Source organism: Syngnathus leptorhynchus, chromosome 4, assembly GCF_054491065.1.
Source record: "Syngnathus leptorhynchus isolate UIUO chromosome 4, UIUO_Slep, whole genome shotgun sequence".
In the NCBI taxonomy this organism is placed as follows: domain Eukaryota; kingdom Metazoa; phylum Chordata; class Actinopteri; order Syngnathiformes; family Syngnathidae; genus Syngnathus; species Syngnathus leptorhynchus.
In genome coordinates, this window is record NC_141198.1 from 14,740,498 (window position 1) to 14,759,014 (window position 18,517).

The 18,517-nt window shown below is 46.9% G+C and overlaps 2 protein-coding genes across 3 annotated transcripts in view; both read left to right on the forward strand.

The window, feature by feature from the left end:
• znrf3 (zinc and ring finger 3) overlaps nucleotides 1-3,233 on the forward strand; it is a 33,909-nt gene extending 30,676 nt beyond the window's left edge. Inside the window, exon 8 of one of the 2 annotated variants that reach the window (XM_085910802.1) lies at nucleotides 2-3,233. In XM_085910802.1, coding sequence (XP_085766928.1) covers nucleotides 2-1,491 — 1,490 coding nt within the window. In that variant the 3' untranslated portion in view covers nucleotides 1,492-3,233. The remainder of the gene's footprint in view (nucleotide 1) is intronic. The other variant, XM_085910801.1, reaches the window with a different exon arrangement.
• Nucleotides 3,234-3,743: 510 nt separating this feature from the next.
• Nucleotides 3,744-18,450, forward strand: gak (cyclin G associated kinase). The gene is made up of 29 exons (XM_085910800.1): nucleotides 3,744-4,165; nucleotides 5,180-5,241; nucleotides 5,337-5,396; nucleotides 5,471-5,585; nucleotides 6,193-6,335; nucleotides 6,569-6,694; nucleotides 7,738-7,827; nucleotides 8,020-8,155; nucleotides 8,220-8,332; nucleotides 9,491-9,599; nucleotides 9,866-9,983; nucleotides 10,836-10,885; nucleotides 10,972-11,120; nucleotides 11,279-11,401; nucleotides 11,476-11,609; nucleotides 11,687-11,881; nucleotides 11,986-12,103; nucleotides 12,348-12,427; nucleotides 12,746-12,939; nucleotides 13,050-13,208; nucleotides 13,287-13,453; nucleotides 13,666-13,870; nucleotides 14,408-14,581; nucleotides 14,649-14,783; nucleotides 14,896-14,982; nucleotides 15,114-15,374; nucleotides 15,463-15,611; nucleotides 15,879-16,055; nucleotides 16,667-18,450. The coding sequence occupies exons 1-29, from the start codon at nucleotides 4,024-4,026 to the stop codon at nucleotides 16,766-16,768; spliced, it is 3,873 nt and encodes a 1,290-aa protein (XP_085766926.1). The 5' UTR covers nucleotides 3,744-4,023; the 3' UTR covers nucleotides 16,769-18,450.
• The last annotated feature ends 67 nt before the right edge of the window (nucleotides 18,451-18,517 follow it).

The following is an 18,517-nucleotide window of genomic DNA, read 5'->3' on the forward strand; positions in this document are numbered from 1 at the left end:
GAACAAAAGAAGGGAAATGCAGGCCCCGCTTGCATGGAGTCCGGCAACCCGCTTCACGGGCGACAGCAGAGGGTGGTGTTGCCTGTCCACTACCCTGGCAGAGTGCACCGAGCCGGCCAGGTGACGGCCTACCCCACCCGAACCAGCGTGGACCTTCACGGCAACGCTATCACCGTGCTCACGGTGGACCAGCACGCCGACCCTCCGGGCCTTTACCCGCCCCGAGCCGCCTCGTCCTTTCTGCGAAGCTACCACCCCGCCGCCCTGCACTTGGACCACTCCCTCAACCCTCATCGTTGCGGCCTGGAGCAGCACGGACCCCCCGCCTACCAAGCGCCCCCGCCGCCGCCTTCCCAGCCGCCTGCTTTGAAACGCCCCAAATTCCACGGCCGCAACTTCTCGCGGGCGGCCTGTTTCTCCCAGTACGAAACCATGTACCAGCACTACTACTTTCAGGGCTTAACTTTCCCCCAGCAGCCTCCCGAGGGGGGTCAAGGCCACAAGAGGGCCTTCCAGCAGGGACTTTTGTACCCTACCGTGGTCCACGTGGCTCCGGCGTCCTCCAGGGTGGCTGACGCTTCCAGCCTGAGCTGCTACCACCGCTCGGCGTGCAGCGGCTATCTGGCCGACTGCCCCGGGAGCGACAGTAGCAGCGGCGGCTCGGGCCCGTGCCACTGTTCCTCCAGTGACTCCATGTTGGACTGCACCGAAGTCAGCAACCAGGGAGTGTACGGGAGCTGCTCCACCTTCCGGAGCTCGTTAAGCAGCGACTACGATCCCTACGTCTACCGGAGCAAGAGCCCCTGTCGGGGGGAGTCGGGGACCACGCCGTGCCCCTCCGCCCCCGAGGAATCGACGTCGTCATCCGTGGGACCCTCAGGACGCGATTGCCTCCAATTTCCCTACAACTCCGGGGACCGCCTGGCCAACTGCAACTCGGAGCCCTACCGCAGCGGTGGCACGTCACTGGAACCCAGGGAGACCATCGTCCCTGAACCCCCCTCCGTGGACGCCGGGACCCAGGTGGGCGACCTCGGGGCAGGAACTGCAGCGGGGTGCACCTGCTGCTTTGAGGCGCTTCCCCAGAAGGCAGACTCCAAGGCCCGAGACTCGGAGCAGACGTCCGGACCTTCGAGACCCTCCGGGAACTTCTCGCGCCCTTCTTCGGAAGGACTTCCTTGCTGTTTCTACAAGGAGATGAAGGTCCACAGGGGACACTATGCGGAGGACTACGCCGTCAACGTGCAGTACGCCGAGTCGGAGGCCCAACCGGCACAGGGCTGCTGCGAACTCAGCCAGCGAATACCCATCATCCCCGAGGACAGTGACTGTGAAAGCAGCCTTTTGCCCGACTCCGGTGCCACGTGGTCGGAAGCGCATAAGGACGACTTCTACACCCGAGGTGGCTCGTACCCTCAGAGCGAGGAGACCAGGGCTTTGTTTCCGCCGCAGCTCTCTGAAAACACTCCTGGCCGAAGTACTGAGGGCTGAATTGCGTTTGGTACCGTCAGCTCGGTTGAAACCTTCAGTCGCCTTGCTTTCTGGTGAATGCGGCTGCGTAAAAAAACCTGGGGTTGTCTGCCCAAATGCCGGTTTCTGGTGAATGTCGTCGATTAGGAACGTGGATCTTTCGGACCGAAATGTTCGTGAACGTGTCCGAGCGGCCATCCAGGGCTGGACATCTGCATCTTACACTGCCTTCCGAGCTTCGAGCCAGTTTGTACGGTCGTAGCGATACCAAAACAAGCAAGATGTGATTGTGTTGTTGCCACCGGAGCTGGAGACCACGTGGAGGATAAATACATGTCATGTGTACTATTTTTAACACTTGAAACTGGTTAAAGTGAGAAAATATTTAATCACAATGGAATTGACCATTTGTACCGATTTGGGGTTGCTAAGTGAAAGCGGTTTTGCGGTCTGAATCTTTAAAACATGAATTTTGGAGACTTAAAACTCGAACCCGCAGAAAGTCCGTCAGAATCCTGCCACGATGTTTCCGAAAGCCCTTTGAGCATTTGTTCGATATTCAGCATAAGGTCCGTGCGCTCGTATGCTCTTTGTCCTCACTAGCAAAACAAGTCACCGCGACAGAAACGGCCCACTAGCTTGCGTGCAACTGGTGGCCAGCACACTTATTTTTTTTGCTGGTTTTCTCATTTTGACATTGTTTTGTCTTCAGCGCAAAGAAAATGTTTCTAATTGTCATTTGAACACGTCCTACTAGTGCGCTAAAAGGTTTTTTTTTTTTTCTGGTGAGGACAAACGCTAGCATGGCTCTGGAATCTCTGCTCAAAGGGTTTTGGTCGTGAGCGGGCTTGCGCCAAAAGGCCAAAGCAAAAAAATCCAATGTCAAAAGGCTTCCTTGTTGTACTTTGACGAGTTGGAGCAAAAAGAAAACAATGCAGTTGAAATACGATACACTTTCATGCCTTTCTGTTTGTCCTGCAGACTGCTTTCCATACTGTTTCTATGAAATACACGCACGCACGCGCAGAGGACAGGCGTCCCCAAAAGTTGCCTTTTTGCATCGCGAACCTGCATGCTGGCAGAACACATTTGTTGCTGTTGTCTTTTGGGGGGTACGTGAGTCACTATTTAATGTGTTTGTTTATTTTTTTTCCATGTTTGTAGCACTTAAGAAGATGAAATTGTGTACAAATGAATATTTTGTACAAAAATTTATGAAAGAGTATAATTATTTGTCCGTCAGTCAGTCCCATTTACGAATGTTTTACAACATCAATCTTGTGTATATTTGTGTACATGTACAGCAAAAAAAAGCATTTCATGAATGGAAATATGTTCTCTGAATATTTATTTACTAATATATTTATCTCAAAGCCATGTCTTATGTTCAGAGTTTATCGGAGAGACAACGGAAATCACTTACGTGCGTAAGACTTTGTAAATACGCGTGCGTTCACAATTGCACAACAGTTGAGACGAGATGATTCAATCTTCTGACCAAAACAACAACAACAAAAAAAACATTTGAGAAACTTTTGTAGCGTAGCAGACTGTTTTGTAATTACCAGTGTACAAAGATGTGTCAAATATACACTTTTATTCAAGGAACTCCTGCCTTGTCCTGTCTTGATGCTGAGAAAAAAAAGATGACATCACATTCATTTAATGCAAACACATTTTGAAGGGGACACAAAGTTGTTCGGGTTCGATTCTGGCTCCGCCCTTCCTGTGTGTGGAGTTTGCGTGTTCTCCCCGTGCCTGCGTGAGTTTCTTCCCACATTCCAAACACATGCCTGGTGAGTGCTTCAAATTGCCTGTAGGTGAGACTGTGAGTGCAAATGTTTGTCTCTGTGTGCCCTGCGATTGGCTGACGACCGGTTCAGGGTGTCGCCCGCCTACTGCCAGCTAGGATAGCGACCCTCATGAGGAGAAGTGATTCAGAAAATAAATGGGTGCATACTGAAATGAACAAAAAATAGTTCTTTTTTTTTTTTAAATCTTGTCATAATTTACATGAATGAAGATATCTAGTAGCTTTTCCTCAGTCATTTTTCTAGTATAAAAGTTCAATTTGGAGACGAAGAAAAGAGAACACAAACCCAACTCTAGCTCGACCCAGAAATGCAAGTCCCTAATCCTTTTATTTGACAGTAATCATGTATGTAAGACTTTTTTTTTTTATTAAAAAAAAAAAATTACGTATACATCATCAGCGAGCTCCAATTTATCTTGATTTTTTTTTTACTTCCGCTCACATGACCAAAGGTCACTCACGTGATCAGCTCGTGTGGTGACATCACCAGGCATCCCGGAAGTAGTCTTTAGCTAGAATGGAGTGATGGCTGCGGCCTTTCGTCGTCAACACCTCAACAGGAAGAAAATGTCAGCAGATTTTCATCTCTTCTAAACGATCTATCATCGAGTCCGGTCGGACCTCCGTCGGCGTCGCCAACGTCCCCCACACCCCGAGCTGTCCCTGGTCGGCCGTTTGGTGCACCTTGAAAGAAGAAGAAGAAGAAGCAGGCTGAAAGGGAAAAAAAAAATTGGACAAAAATGTCACTGTTCCAATCGGCGCTGGATTTCCTCGCCGGGCCCGGCTCAGTCGGAGCAGCAAGTCGGGACCAGAACGACTTTGTGGGGCAGATGGTCGAGTTGGGTGACATGAAACTGAGAATCAAGCGGGTGATTGCGGAAGGTAAAGGGAAACACATTCTTGTTCATTGACAGTGGGCTAGTGCTAACTCGCAGTCGGGAAGCTAACTTGCTAACAATTTATTCAGTTGCCGATCAATGACAGTTACGTTAACACGTATTTGAAGTAGATATGCAGCAATAAACTCAACTTTGGTACAATTGCATCGGTTTGACTGTTTACCAACAGGACTTCCGTGACGACTTGAACTCCAAACTGCTGCTGATGTTGGTTTTGCAGGAAAATCTAGCTGTCTGCAAAGTGAAGCGCTTCACTGTTCATGAATTCAACACATTGTCTTCTTTTTATTCCGCAACCTAAGATTAATTCTGGACATAAGTCAGCCATTCACATTCTTTGGACACCAGCTCCTAGAATTTGGGAGCCATTGAATCATGTTGAATTGAGTACAGAAAAGCTTTGCCAGCATCTCTACAGTCTATCATAGCCCTTTTTTTGTTTAAGGGTTCCTTCGAAAATCCTACACAATAGACATGTCATCTCCAAAGCTGACCTTTATAAGCTAGATCAGGGATGATGACAACGAGCAGTCCGCTGCCATTCAACAGGTTAGGACATGTGTGATCCTATGCTGCCCCTCCAGTAACACTGAAGAAAAAATGGGGCCCACTCCAGCATTTAATTAGCCAATCCCAGGGCACAAATAAGAAACGATAATAGTAATAGAGAAGCAAGGTTATCGCAACTCAATACGATAAGATATAAAGTAACAAGGTTGGGGTGAACGTATTTTAGAGTTTATTTATGTGAGATGGAGTAAGATCTAAAGTAACAAAGATGTAGAGAAGGAACAAACACAACCAGGTCATGTTAAAAAGAAAAGAAAAAGAGAAGATTACGGCCTATTTTCTTATAATAAAAAAAAATACAATGACGAATGGTAAGAATTAAAGCAATAATGAAGAATAGGAGTGAAACCAAAAATCGGAATCAAAAGAATTAAACCAACATAGGCAAAGAAAGTGGGGAGAATCGTTAACAATGTGCTTTCTGCAGGCGGCTTCGCATTTGTCTACGAAGCCCAAGATGTCAGCAGTGGCAAAGACTACGCTCTGAAGGTCAGAGGAAACTTCCGTGCTTTAATTCCGATTCATTCCGCTTTTATACTTTTTGAGCGTGACATGTCAAATTCTGCTTTTGGGTTTTACTGCAGCGACTTTTGTCCAACGAGGATGAGAAGAACAAGGAAATAATCCAGGAAATTTGCTTCATGGTACGCCCGCCACCCCTACTTTCGAAATCTGAAAATTCAAATTTTGTAAAAACTTTCCCGCTCGGCCTTTGCAGAAAAAGCTGTCGGGACACCCCAACGTGGTCCAGTTCTGCTCTGCCGCCTCCATTGGCAAAGAGGAGTCGGACACGGGTCAGGCCGAGTTCCTCATCCTCACTGAACTCTGCAAAGGTACGTTCATGACGGCCGCGGCGCATATCTTGCGCAGAGTCGTGACTTCCTCTTTCCCGGTTGTGGCTCGGCTGAACCTTCACCCGCTTTCTGACGTTTGACGATGACTGCTTTCGGGGGCAACTTTTATCTCCGGTTTGGAATGAAACAACAAATTGTTGCAGCATCGACGTCGTGCGCCATGTTGTGTTTGTGCCTGGGCCACCAGGGGGCAGGATAATATATACATACGAATTTACGCAAAGAAGATGGGTCACAACAGCTCAGTATTTTATACTTGTATTTTTCTAATTCCGATATTTGATGGAATAAAATTCATCGTGACTGATGAGCCGTGCAATTTAAACAATATATCATGAATTAAAAAAAAACAAAAGAAAACTTTTTTTTTTGTAGTCCCTTAACACCTAAAACAATCCTCTTCTTCTTTGGGCTGCTCTCGTTCCTGGTCTCTACACCAAATCAATTTGTTGTCCTCTGCACAGTGCAGTACTGTTCCTCTCCAGTCCTGTAGGTGGTAGTAAACGGCAAATACAGATTTTTGTTTGTCTTCTGCGTGTTGCTGCTTTGTTTCAACGCCACTGAGACTGAACATTTTCTGGTTCAGGCCAGCTGGTGGACTTCCTTCGGCGGGTGGAACAGCGCGCCCCCGTGTCCTGCGACACGGTGCTGAAGGTTTTCTACCAGACGTGTCGTGCTGTTCAGCACCTGCACAAGCAGAAGCCCCATGTCATCCACAGAGACCTCAAGGTGGGCCTCACAATGACATCACCGCGTCGCACATCTCAAGAAACTGACCACATTTGATCATTTTTTAAATTTCAAATCTGCGCACAAGACCCTATACTCTTTTTCAAGAGTGTTTTTTTTGGGGGTTTGTCAAAATCCCATCTAAGTATGTTGTGGTAATTTTTGCTCAGTAAAGCGAATCACTAGCAATTACCGACGATAGTTTGAGCCATGCCGCCATCTCTCGCTTGCAGATCGAGAACCTGCTGATTAGTAACCAAGGCACCGTCAAACTGTGCGACTTTGGCAGTGCCACCAGCGTGGCTCACGACCCCGACTACAGCTGGTCGGCACAGAAGAGGTCCATGGTGGAAGACGAGGTACGTGCGCGACCTCACGCTTCTTTGCCCACATTTTAACGGCACTTTGATTTAACGTTTGGGGATAGTCTCAAATTGATTACAAAAAAAACAAAGTCCAATTCAAAAGCATTGGTGGTCAAGTACATGAATGGCAAAGCAGCAGGTGGCACTCTAAGCCTAACAACGATGCTGAGAAAGAAAAGAAAATAATCCCATCGAAATGATTAAATTGTTATTAAGTACACCCTTTTCTACACATTTACATACTTTATAATTATTTAATCTGTCCATGTCAGTTAAATCAATGCGTTAAGTTATTAGATCGTAGTTTTGCTTTATTTTTGTCATTTATTTTTATATTCTAAAGTGTATATATAGAATTATTAGTATGGCATAGATATTCGATTATATATACATCTTACAATTAGAATAAAAGACCGAAAGTAAAAATATCAAAATATGTTCCCCCCCCGATTGCAAGTTCTGAAACGTATACGAAAAGAAAAAGTCGTTAGCTGCTTTGTTGCCATTAAATAGCCATGAAGTTCCCCCCCCCCCCCCCCCCCCCCCCCCTCCCTCCCTCATGACCGCACCCGTAGGAGAAATCACATTGACAAGCACCAGGCTCGCTTTTGATTGAATAACCAAGCGGGCAGTCCATGATGTTTTGTGCGGCTTTGACCACAATAAAATTTGCCCCGAGATTGTGTTTGTAAGAAACACAATCCCGTCACGCTGATGACACACGTGCTTTTATTGGACCATCACGATTTAACCATTCCAACTTCGCGTTGTTCCCCTCATTCAGGACTTTGGCCTTTTATTTCCACCATTTTTGTTATATGTTAGCAGTTAGCTTTGCTCAATTTGATTGGATTGATTTTACATATGCCAGGTCTAAGTCAGACGACCGTGTGGCTCTCTGAGCTGAAGTCTTCTGGAGCAGTTGCTGTGGATTTAGCAACCTTACAGTGTGTACCTGTGTGTGTGTGTGTGTGTGTGTGTGCATGTGTGTACGTGGGCGCGTACACACGTCTGTTTGTCTGACCGTCTGTCCGTAGATCACAAGGAACACCACTCCAGCATACCGAACACCGGAAATGATCGACCTGTACTCCAACTATCCCATCAATGAGAAGCAAGACATCTGGGTCAGTCCTCCGTTTTACCTTGTGTTTAATTACCTGAGCACAAAACCAACAGATGCCGATGTCCACAGACCCATACCCACCCATCTAACCAAATTTTCATGCATCCATCCATCCATCCATCCATCCATCCATCCATCCATCCATCAATCAATCAATTAATTCCCCATGCCTAATTTCTCCTGCCCCACATAGGCCCTGGGCTGCATCCTCTACCTGTTGTGTTTCAAGCAACACCCGTTCGAGGAAGGCGCCAAGCTACAGATCGTCAACGGGAAGTACTCCGTGCCGCAGAACGACACCAAGTACACAGTCTACCACAATCTCATTCGTAAGTGCGCTGCGTCCAGAGTCAGTACTGGAAAGCACGTGGCAGTAACCCTCTTCATTTGTAGGCTCCATGTTGAAAGTGAATCCTGTGGAGCGGCTCTCCATCACAGAAGTGGTCAACCAGCTTCAGGAAATAGCGGCGGCCCGAAACGTCAACCCCAAGTCTCCCATCACAGAGGTAGTGTCACCTTTTCTGGAATGGTCGCTCATTCATTTTTGTCATAGCAAATTAGCAAAGTCATTTGTCACCAACGTGGAAGCATGCTTGAATCGCCGCACCGATTGAAATACAAATAAATCCCCGCTCAAAACCCCTTCTGCACGCCCGCTCGGCATGGTGCCTCACATTTAGGAGTTGAGCCACAATCCTTATCCGAAATTATGCCACTTCACTAATGAGCAAATCCTCCACCAAAGTTGCCATTTATGTTAAGCTGATTTCAGGGTCAAAAAGCCTCCATTTTGTAGCCATTATATACACCGTCGTCGGCTTAGATAATTGATAGGGGTAGATAACTCTACTGAAGGGTTCCCGTGATCAGTGAAAAGGAGCACAATGGAAGGCCTATATTTAAAAAAAATTGCCCACAAAATATATATATATATATATATATGTATATATATATCAACTCAACTTAACTCAAGAAAAAACTAATTTGAGGAAAGGCTACTGAAAGGACATAATTGATTAGAATGCAAAGAATGAAACATTTTTGCCACATTTTTGCTCAGTTCTATGGGCATGAAGCAACTCTTTCTGGTGCGTGCAGATTAAACACTATTTTGTCTTTTTAATTGTTTGTTCATCACCGAGGATAAAGAATATATGCCTGTTTGTTTAAATATGTTGCTCTACAATTTGTGTTCTGAGATCAGCTGCTCAAAGGGGACCACGCGACCCCAATTTCGATTGAGCTCAACAGATTTAGACAAAGCAAAATGAGGTGGTTGTTTGGTTCAACTTTTTATATTGGAAAATTGCTAAATGGGGTCACTGGTGTGTGAAGGCGCCACTCTGTTTTGCGGCTCGCCGGCCTCATTTTGAGAAACGCTACTTTCCAGCTCCCGATTCTGTCCGTAGCAGCCTCCTTCGAAGGGAAGAAGGCTAATCTGATTAGCGTTAAGGGGTTTCCCTGCTGCCCGTAAGAAGATTATTGTCCTCCGCCTCCTTATCAACTTCCTGCGATGACACAGACGAGCGCAAGGAAAGCGGAGTAGATAGCGCTGATCGTCGTCTCTGGATTTTGTTAACGTCGAAAGAAACTTTTGGAAGGGCGTGATGTTGACCGCTTACTACTGCTGGCGTCCCATGTATGACGGATATGAATGTCTGCAGCTCCTGGAGCAGAACGGAGGGTTCGGAAGTAACGGGGCGGCGGCGGCGGTAGCATCGACGGCGGCCACGACGGTGACGGCCCCCTCGCAGATACAACACAACAATGCAGGTGAGCGCTGCCTCTTTTGGGATTTAGAATTGTTTTGCTCTCTTTGAATGGCACTTGTTGGGTCTACTCATTTGTAAATTTTGGAAAAATAATCAAATCTGTACAAATAAAACCTTTTTTTTTATAAATTGCTAATTGATGTATGGTTAAAAGCAGTTTCTTTGAAATGTGGTCCATTTAGACTGTACACCATTGCCATGCTAATAATAAGTAAGAGATTGGTTTGACAATTTTGCCCACATTTTCCCTGAACTCGTACGATAAAGGCATCTACGATCCCGACCAGTCGGGTAGCGGCTTCCTGGACATCCTCAAGGGAGGAACAGAGCGCTTCCTTACCAACATCAAGGATACCTCCTCCAAGGTCATCCAGTCCGTAGCCAGGTAAGATGCTTGTTTTTTTGTTTTTTTTTGTCTTTTATCGACTGATCTAACATGGACTGTCTCTTCCCGGGTCATGATGACAGAGTGCAAATCAAAATCAGAAGGTTTTCCACTATTCTTCTGTTTGGCTAAATTCATTGTTTTTCACCCTTGGTATTTGTTTTGGTCATTTTGTGTATTTGTTTTTCCTTTTTTTCTCTCTGTCCAATCCCTCACCATGTCTCCATCTGCTAGCAACCCAAGGTAAACATTGAGCCTCGGCCAAGCTCCTGTAGTCTGAGCGTGTGTTTGATTTAGTTCAATTCTATTGCATTTGTATTGTTTGCAAAATAACAGCTAATTTACGCATGCTCCACTACCACCAAAATCATAATGAGGATCAATCGTTTGCTGTTTTTGTTATCTGATTTGAAGCGGCATAATGTGTCCCCCCCCCTGAAGACGAAGAAGAGACGTGCATCAATGCATGAATGATTGCTAACCAAGCAGTGTCCTAACTCGACGTCACATAACGATGCATAGTAACTTTCAAATTGACCCGGTTAAAAGACATTTTACAATTTGAAATATGTCCCCGGTCAAAGTGACCCGGGGGCCTTATTTGTACTCCTGACAACCGGCAAAATGAGAATTATGCCACTGGATGTCCACGTTTCACGATGACCTGAACTCAGGTTCCTTTGACTCGCAGTGTATTGGGAGTGCCGGGCCAGTCGTTGGGCTTTAAAACGACGGGTCACTTTGACCCGCAGTGTGTTACTTAATATGGCTGTCGCGGTCATATGCAGGGAGGATGTTTGAAGCGCACGTTTTTGTTGTCCACCTCTGCGAGCCTGCCCTTTGTTTTTGCAGCTACGCCAAAGGTGACCTAGATATCTCCTACATCACCTCAAGAATAGCAGGTTAGTTTTCCGTCTCGGGAACTCAAGCGATTCGATATTTCCGTCCCTTTTTTCGTCTCACAAGGGACGTTTGCATCTGTACGCAGTCATGTCTTTCCCGGCCGAAGGGGTGGAGTCCGCTATAAAGAATAATATCGAGGACGTGCGGCTATTTCTGGATTCGCGGCACCCAGGACACTACGCCGTCTACAACCTCTCCAGGCGCTCCTACAGGCCGTCCCGCTTCCACAATCGGGTACGCGTGCTCCGCTGTCAGTTATTTTGTCGATTTAATCGACAAGTTGGTTGAAAGTCGATTGTTCCCAACATCAACGAGATGTCCGTTAAGACCTCTCGGTAACATTTTCGACCTCCAACTCCCGAACGTGCGTAAACGGCGTTTTCCCGGCCTAGGTCTCGGAATGCAACTGGCAGGTTCGCCGCTCTCCCCACCTGCGCAGTCTGTACGGCGTGTGCAAGAACATGCACCAGTGGCTCAAGCAGGACCAGAGGAACATCTGCGTGGTCCACTGCCTGGTAAGCAGGCGGCAGAAGGTGGCCGCGCTGCTCTCGCCTTTTTTGTGGTGCAGCATCGTCTGTTTTTGCCGCAGGACGGCAGGGCGGCGTCGGCCGTGGCCGTTTGCTCCTTCCTGTGCTTCTGCCGCCTCTTCACCACAGCCGAAGCGGCCGTCTACATGTTCTCCATGAAGCGGTGCCCGCCCGGTATAGCCCCATCTCACAAGAGGTGGTGCCACCCGCCCCCGCATTTTTTTTGCGTCCCCTTTCCGCGACGGCGCCGTGACAGTCGACTGATTTGCGCAGGTACATCGAGTACATGTGCGACATGATGGCGGAAGAACCCATCGTCCCGCACGCCAAGCCCGTTCTCATCCACGCCATCACCATGACGCCCGTGCCGCTGTTTAACAAGCAGCGCAACGGCTGTCGGCCCTTCTGCGAGGTCTACGTCGGCGACGAGAGGGTCCTCACCACCTCGCAGGAGTATGACCGGATGAAGTATGTCTGCGTTTGTTTTCTTTTCAAGCGTAGAAATGAAATGGAATCAAATGTCTCAGCAGTGCGAAGCTCCTTTGACGTCGCGGCTCATGTTCCATTGACAGGGATTTTAAAATGGAGGACGGACGAGCAGAGATCCCTCTCAATGTGACCGTCCAAGGAGACGTGCTGGTGGTGATCTACCACGCCAGGTCCACGCTGGGAGGACGTCTGCAGGCCAAGGCAGGAATGAACATCGCCGCTAAAGAGTTCTTTTGGTCCTGTTATGATGCACACATTTTTTTTATCCCTTTTTTGGAAACGTTTCCATTTCCAAGCAAGACAGCAGGGTCGTTAATACTTTTTGATCCATCGTCGTCGTATCTTCTTCGGTGAAAGCCGCTATCCAGGGGCTGAATTTCCAAAACATTCTGTCTTCCTCTGTGGAGTCGATTACACATTGGCTTCTCCTCGTTTGCTGTTTCAGATGGCCTCCATGAAAATGTTCCAGATCCAGTTCCACACAGGCTTTGTGCCCAGAAATGCTACCACGGTGAAGTTTGCCAAGTAAGTCAGTATTTTTTTATTTTTACGTCGAAACCTTATTTTGCACCAGAAAATAAATGCAAATTTGAATCATTGCGCTTTCAGTTATGCTCCAAATAATCTGGATTTTTTTTTTTCTCATCATGGTCCAGCCCTACTTTTTTATTTATTTATTTATTTTAGAGCAATTTGCTGGTGACCTCACTCTAAATGTTTTCACTATTGGCGCCAGGGTTCATTCTTAGTAACGGGAGAAATGTCTCTCATCTCAAAACATTGACCTTTTGACCCTAACAAAATGCATCTTTGTTCTTCTGCCATGACATTGCTTTCCGGCAGATACGACCTGGACGCCTGCGACATCCAAGAGAAATATCCGGACTTGTTCCAGGTCAACCTGGACATTGACGTGGAGCCCCGGGACCGAGCCAGCGCCAAAACTCTGCCGTGGGACGGCTTTCAAACCAAGGGTCTCAACCCCAAGATCCTCTTTTCGTCCCGCGACGAGCAGCAAGAGATCCTCAGCAAATTTGGTAGATAGCGCTATTACACCTTTTGGGAGCAATGTTGTTTTTCAACTCTGCTAGCCATTTTTGGACCAGTAGAAGAATGAAAGAATTTGCACACCTTTCACCATCCGCAGGTAAACCGGAACTGCCACGTCAGCCGGGATCCTCTGCCTTCTATGACGCCGGTCAACCGCCTCAGCAAGCCTCGCAAAGCTCGACCGCCTCGGAAACGGAATCTCCCGTGAGCAGCGACGCCGGCGCCAACAACTTCTTCCAGACGCTGGACTGGGAAGGTGCGAGGTCATTCCGTGTGCTTTAAAAGCTTCTACACTTTGAATCGTTCATAAGCCTGTCTGTGTGTGTCTTGTCAGATGTCGGCGGGCCTCTAGACACATCGGGCATCCAAACGGGCGGGTCCTCCAATGAGCTGGAAGATCTGAGTGACCAGTCGGAAGGAGAGTCCTACTCGTGCTCGACCCACAGCGGGGAGCCTCCGGCGCGGGATAACAGCGAGCCGCTCTTCGATGCCGACTTCCAGGTACGGCTCTCCGGGGAGAAGCTAACGTAGCACTTTACAGCTTCACGCTCCACACCAGTCACAGATGGTCCAAATCTAAAAGTTGTGGAATCAACATCACATGAATCAACCTTGATTGTAATAGAAGGGTGGCACCGCTTAGCACGTCCACCTCACAGTTCAGAGATGCAGGGTTCCATTCCTGCCCCTAACCCTAACCCTCCCCCCCCCAGACTCCAACCCCATCTCCCGAGGACTCACCCGCCGACAACACAGCCGATCTCTTAGGTTTGAACTCCGAAACCCAAGCGCCGACGACGACCTCCGCTGGCCTGAAGGCCTCGTCTAGCCACGGCGACCTTCTCAACGACCTGTTTGCACCACCCGCCGAACACACGACGGCAACCCAGGAGGACTTGTTCTTTAGCAGCTCCAAACGTAAGCATCTTTGTGAGAACATTTGGGGTTGAATTCCAATATTTCAGGCATAAAAGTCATTTGAACTGCGGGTTTATGTAGCTTTAGATGCCTCTTTTCAAGAAAATGTTGGTGAAATCCAAATTTTGCCTGAAAATGTTGGTGAAATTCTCAATTGAGCAACTCCAAAATTTTGCCGGAATTTCTAATCCAACTGATTTCAGAGTTGATCTTTTGATGTTGACTGAACAAAGTCCCCGGGTTATTACACCGGCCAATTTTGGTTTGAACTCCCATTTATTAATATTTTGTTCAATGTCTGGATGTGCAATTATCGAAAGCGGGGGTGTCGGACTGATACCGACCTTTTTGGGGATATATCGGTCCCTTGCCAAGACTGCCGATTCCAGCCGCCCTATACTTAAAATAAGAAAAATGAAAACGTGTCTAGGACGTTCTTGCCAACGGTCTCTGCGGTGGTTTGACACATTGGTTTTTGGTCCAGTTTATTGAAAAGGCTGAAAATGTTTGACACGCAGTAAATATGTTTTGGGGCAGCCACCAGCGACCCGTTCGACCCGTTTGGGATGGGCTCCAGCTCCGGCGTGGGCTCCAGCGTGGGCTCGTCCCGGCAGGCCTCTGGCCCCGACCTGTTTGGGGACTTGATGGGTTCTGAGAATTCGGCGCCGGGCAAAGCCGCTTCCGCTTCCAACGCCAGCCTCTTGAACCTGAGTGAGTGACACCCCCCCTTCCTTTTGGCGCATGATACCGGCGTGTTCCTATTTGTGTTTGCTATCAGATCAATTAGGGAACAACGCTCCCAAAATGACATCGTCGGCCAGTCACCCGGACCTCCTGGGCGGGTGGGACAGCTGGGCGGCCAGCACGTCGCCGGCCATGAGCTCCACTGCCAGGCCCGCCTATGTCAGCACGGGTAAGAATCACCTAATGTATTAGAATACGTCAGATAGTTTTTTGTTTTTTTTCCCCTTTTGTTTAGTCTTTCTTTTGGGCGGGGCTAACTTCCCGTATTTGTGTGCTCTTAGCTTCGAGTATGTCTTCCATGTCCAAGGCCAAGTCTCAGACCTTCGATCCCTTTGCTGATTTGGGGAATTTAAGCTCCAATTTACCGGGTAAGTGCTTATCCATGTCCCCTTGATTCGAATATCCAAGATGTGTGAAACTAAAAGTAAAATAGGATTTACTCCAAAATGAATACGACACAACCCCTTCCCCAAAACTGAACGTGATGCGTTTGTTCCAGGTTCCACCACCGGTAACTTCTCCAAGGCTCCACCGCCCTCCTCTTCGTCTTCGGCTAAGCCTCACGGTCCGGCGTCCTGGCAAGCCGGCAAAGCCCCCCAGGGCCACAACAAGACCTGGCAGTCGGGTTCCGGCTCTGCACCCAAAGCGTCTGCGCCCCCCCAGTGCGCCGGCCCTCAGACCACCAAAGCCAACTACAACCTCAACTTCCCCAGCGTCATCGGGGGTCGCGAGGAGAGAGGCGTTCGGCCTCCGGGATTCGGTAGTTCCCCGCCGTCACGTTTGGCGCCTGTGCCGCCAATGCGCTCAGAAAATGTTTCTTTCTCGACGCTTGCGTTGCCGTTACGCAGGCCCCAAGCCCAAAGTCAAGGAGGACGACTTTGGGGACCTGCTGTCCACTCAGGGATTCTCCTCCAAGATGGATAAAAAAGGCCCCAGGACCATCGCCGAAATGAGGAGGCAGGAGCTCACAAAGGAAATGGATCCGCTTAAACTGCAGGTACAATTTCCCTTCCCGAGTGATTTTTGATTGAGAAGGAAGCGTGGATTCCAAACCTTTGACGACGACCGAGATGTAACGGAATTTCCGACGCGACCTCCTTTTTTCAGGCATGCAAAACGTCATGGAAACGTTTGGAAAATTTGAAAAGGGACCCTCCATTGACAAATGTCTTTGTATTCTTTGTTTTAGTTTGTAACTCTGAGTTTGTTGTTCTCATTGGCTCACCCACGTGGCTTCCGATGACTCTTGACCTCCCCCCCTTAGATCTTAGACTGGATCGAGGGCAAGGAGAGGAATATCCGCGCGCTGCTGTCCACGCTGCACACGGTGCTGTGGGAGGGCGAGACCCGCTGGAGGCCCGTAGGCATGGCCGACCTGGTGACGCCCGACCAGGTGAAGAAGTTCTACAGGAAGGCCGTCCTGGTGGTCCATCCAGATAAGGTGCGCTTTGGACATATAGTGCCGTGAGACCTGCAATCTTCCCTTGACTTGCGACTTAGAGCCGTTCATTGAACGAGACAATTAGTCCAAGACGCAAATACAAAAAAGGCGCTCGTGAGACAGCGTCGGTAACGCTTCAGACTTGTGCAGCACCCAAAATGGTATTTTACAGAAATACAGAGCGGCCTGAATGTTGGTCAAATTTGATTGTGAATTCAGATTTTTAAAAGAAACTCAAAAACAGGACATTGACGATGATGCAGTTACTGGTTTGGCTGATAATAAATACATCAGGGGTGAAAAAGGGCCAAAAGGTTGAAGTAAAAGAAGATTTTTGCCCATGTCTCATTTTGGAAGAAAGAAAAAACGGCACAAATCAGTCTGCTCTAATGGAAGACGGCAGAAATCTCAAAAGATGAACCTTTTGAGAGGTTGAAATTCAGGGGGTTGGGCCATTTGGAATGAAGCAAGGTCCATACATCTTTATCAACAGTTAATTTGATTAGGTGTGGGTTAATCGGGATAATTGTTTCCCCTCTAATGACAAGCATTCATTCAATCCTGTTTTGTCTCTTCCTCCCTGTTTTTGAATCAACGGAATCACCTCGCAGGCAACTGGCAAGCCTTACGAGGACTACGCTAAGATGATCTTCATGGAGCTGAATGATGCCTGGTCAGAGTTTGAGAACCAGGGATCCAAAGCCCTCTTTTAGTAGAAAAGACAACAAAAGTGACACAAAAAGACAGTCCGGCTGAGGACTGCATTGTGAACAGATATATCGAACCCTGCGGGGCATGATTGGGCGGGACTGAGCCCACATTGGGCCTTCTTTCTTTTTGTTTTTTTTTTTTGTATTTTGTTTTTTTTGCACTGCCCGTCTTTCACTCCACTTCACAATCTCCCTGAGTCCTTGCTACATCTGTGGAAATACAAAAGAAAAAAAAAAAACAACAACACCGTTGACGCTCCGCAACATTCAAGGAGTGACAATCGTGTAAAGAGCGAGGAATTTTTGAATGCTGAGAAATCCGAATGAATTTTACAAACGGAGCCGCTTTGTCCGGTGCCTGTCAGTATTGTAGACAAGCTTTCAAAATGGCTGCCAAACAATGTGATTTGTCTGCCGGTCACTATTGTGAAACACACACGCTACATACTCACGCTAGTTAGTCCAGTGGTACTTTCTGACAAAACAGACCCACGTAAACAAAAGTGCTCTTTTTTTTTTATTATTATTATTATTACTATAGCCGTCCAATCGTGCTATGCTACGTGACTAACCGCTCATAATAAGGCCATTAACGATAGAGTGACGAACATTCCATTAGCGCTACCGCTAACTACTTACACCCCAACAATCCGTCTTGTAATGATGAAAGGAAAGCAGACAGTTAGCTTAATGTGACAAATAATGAAGGAGGTGTGAATGCAGTTAGCATCATGCCATTCGCTAACATTGTGCACTGCAGCAATCGGGCTTTTTCGATGCACTCTGACGACGAAGCAATTAACAGCCAACCACATGCACCCTAATTAACAGTCAGGCTACTTTTGACAGGGCAAAGCCTTGAGTTGGGAGCTATGCCTCCCAAGAATGACAATGTGAAGGCGGCAAACTAGCACGGCGTACTGCTAACCACGTACACTGAATGTTGGATAGGAGCTCGCTCTTGTTAGCATCTCTAGCTAACTTGTGAACGGGCGTGGCTGATGTTTTTTGAATGACCTAGATCAACCATAACATGATGTGTGATTCGCTTTTCATATTTCAGAAGGGTCCATTGTGTGTATAATTATTGTAAATACAAAACATCCATCTCGTGACTTTGTGAAGATGACATTCGAGTGACAGGTCCGCGCGGGAGTACGTGTTTTATAACATCACAAGAACATCACATTGTTGTTAGTTGACGTCGTTTTAGTTCACATTTTTACCTCACTGACCAATCCAATCACTTTCTTATTTATTATTATTATTTGTCAGTTTATTTTTTGCATTCTATTGGTGCCTGATTAAAAAAAAAAAAAAAAATTTGAGTTTGAAAAAATCATCAGTTAGATTTTCATATGATAATATATTAGATGGTGTGTGGGGGACCACTTTGATTTCATCCCAAAGGTTATAAATATGATTTTTACAAATATGAATACATATATATATATAAATATATATATCCTATCTTGTCATAGCTTTCTTTTCTTTTTTTTTTCTTTTTTTTTTTTTACTTCCTTTTTTGTTGAAATTTTTAAATTTCTGTTTCCAGTATGATTGTAAGTTTAAGAATGGAAATCATCAATACAGTGTTTTACTGGATCAAATTGTCATAACCAGAGAATATGAATGTATGAAAAAAACATTAAAAGTTCTGACGGCCAAAAGTATTTTTTGTAACAAACCGACCACATTTTCAGTCACGTTTTACTTGAATATTTTACCTTCATGCATGAAGCTAATTAACAA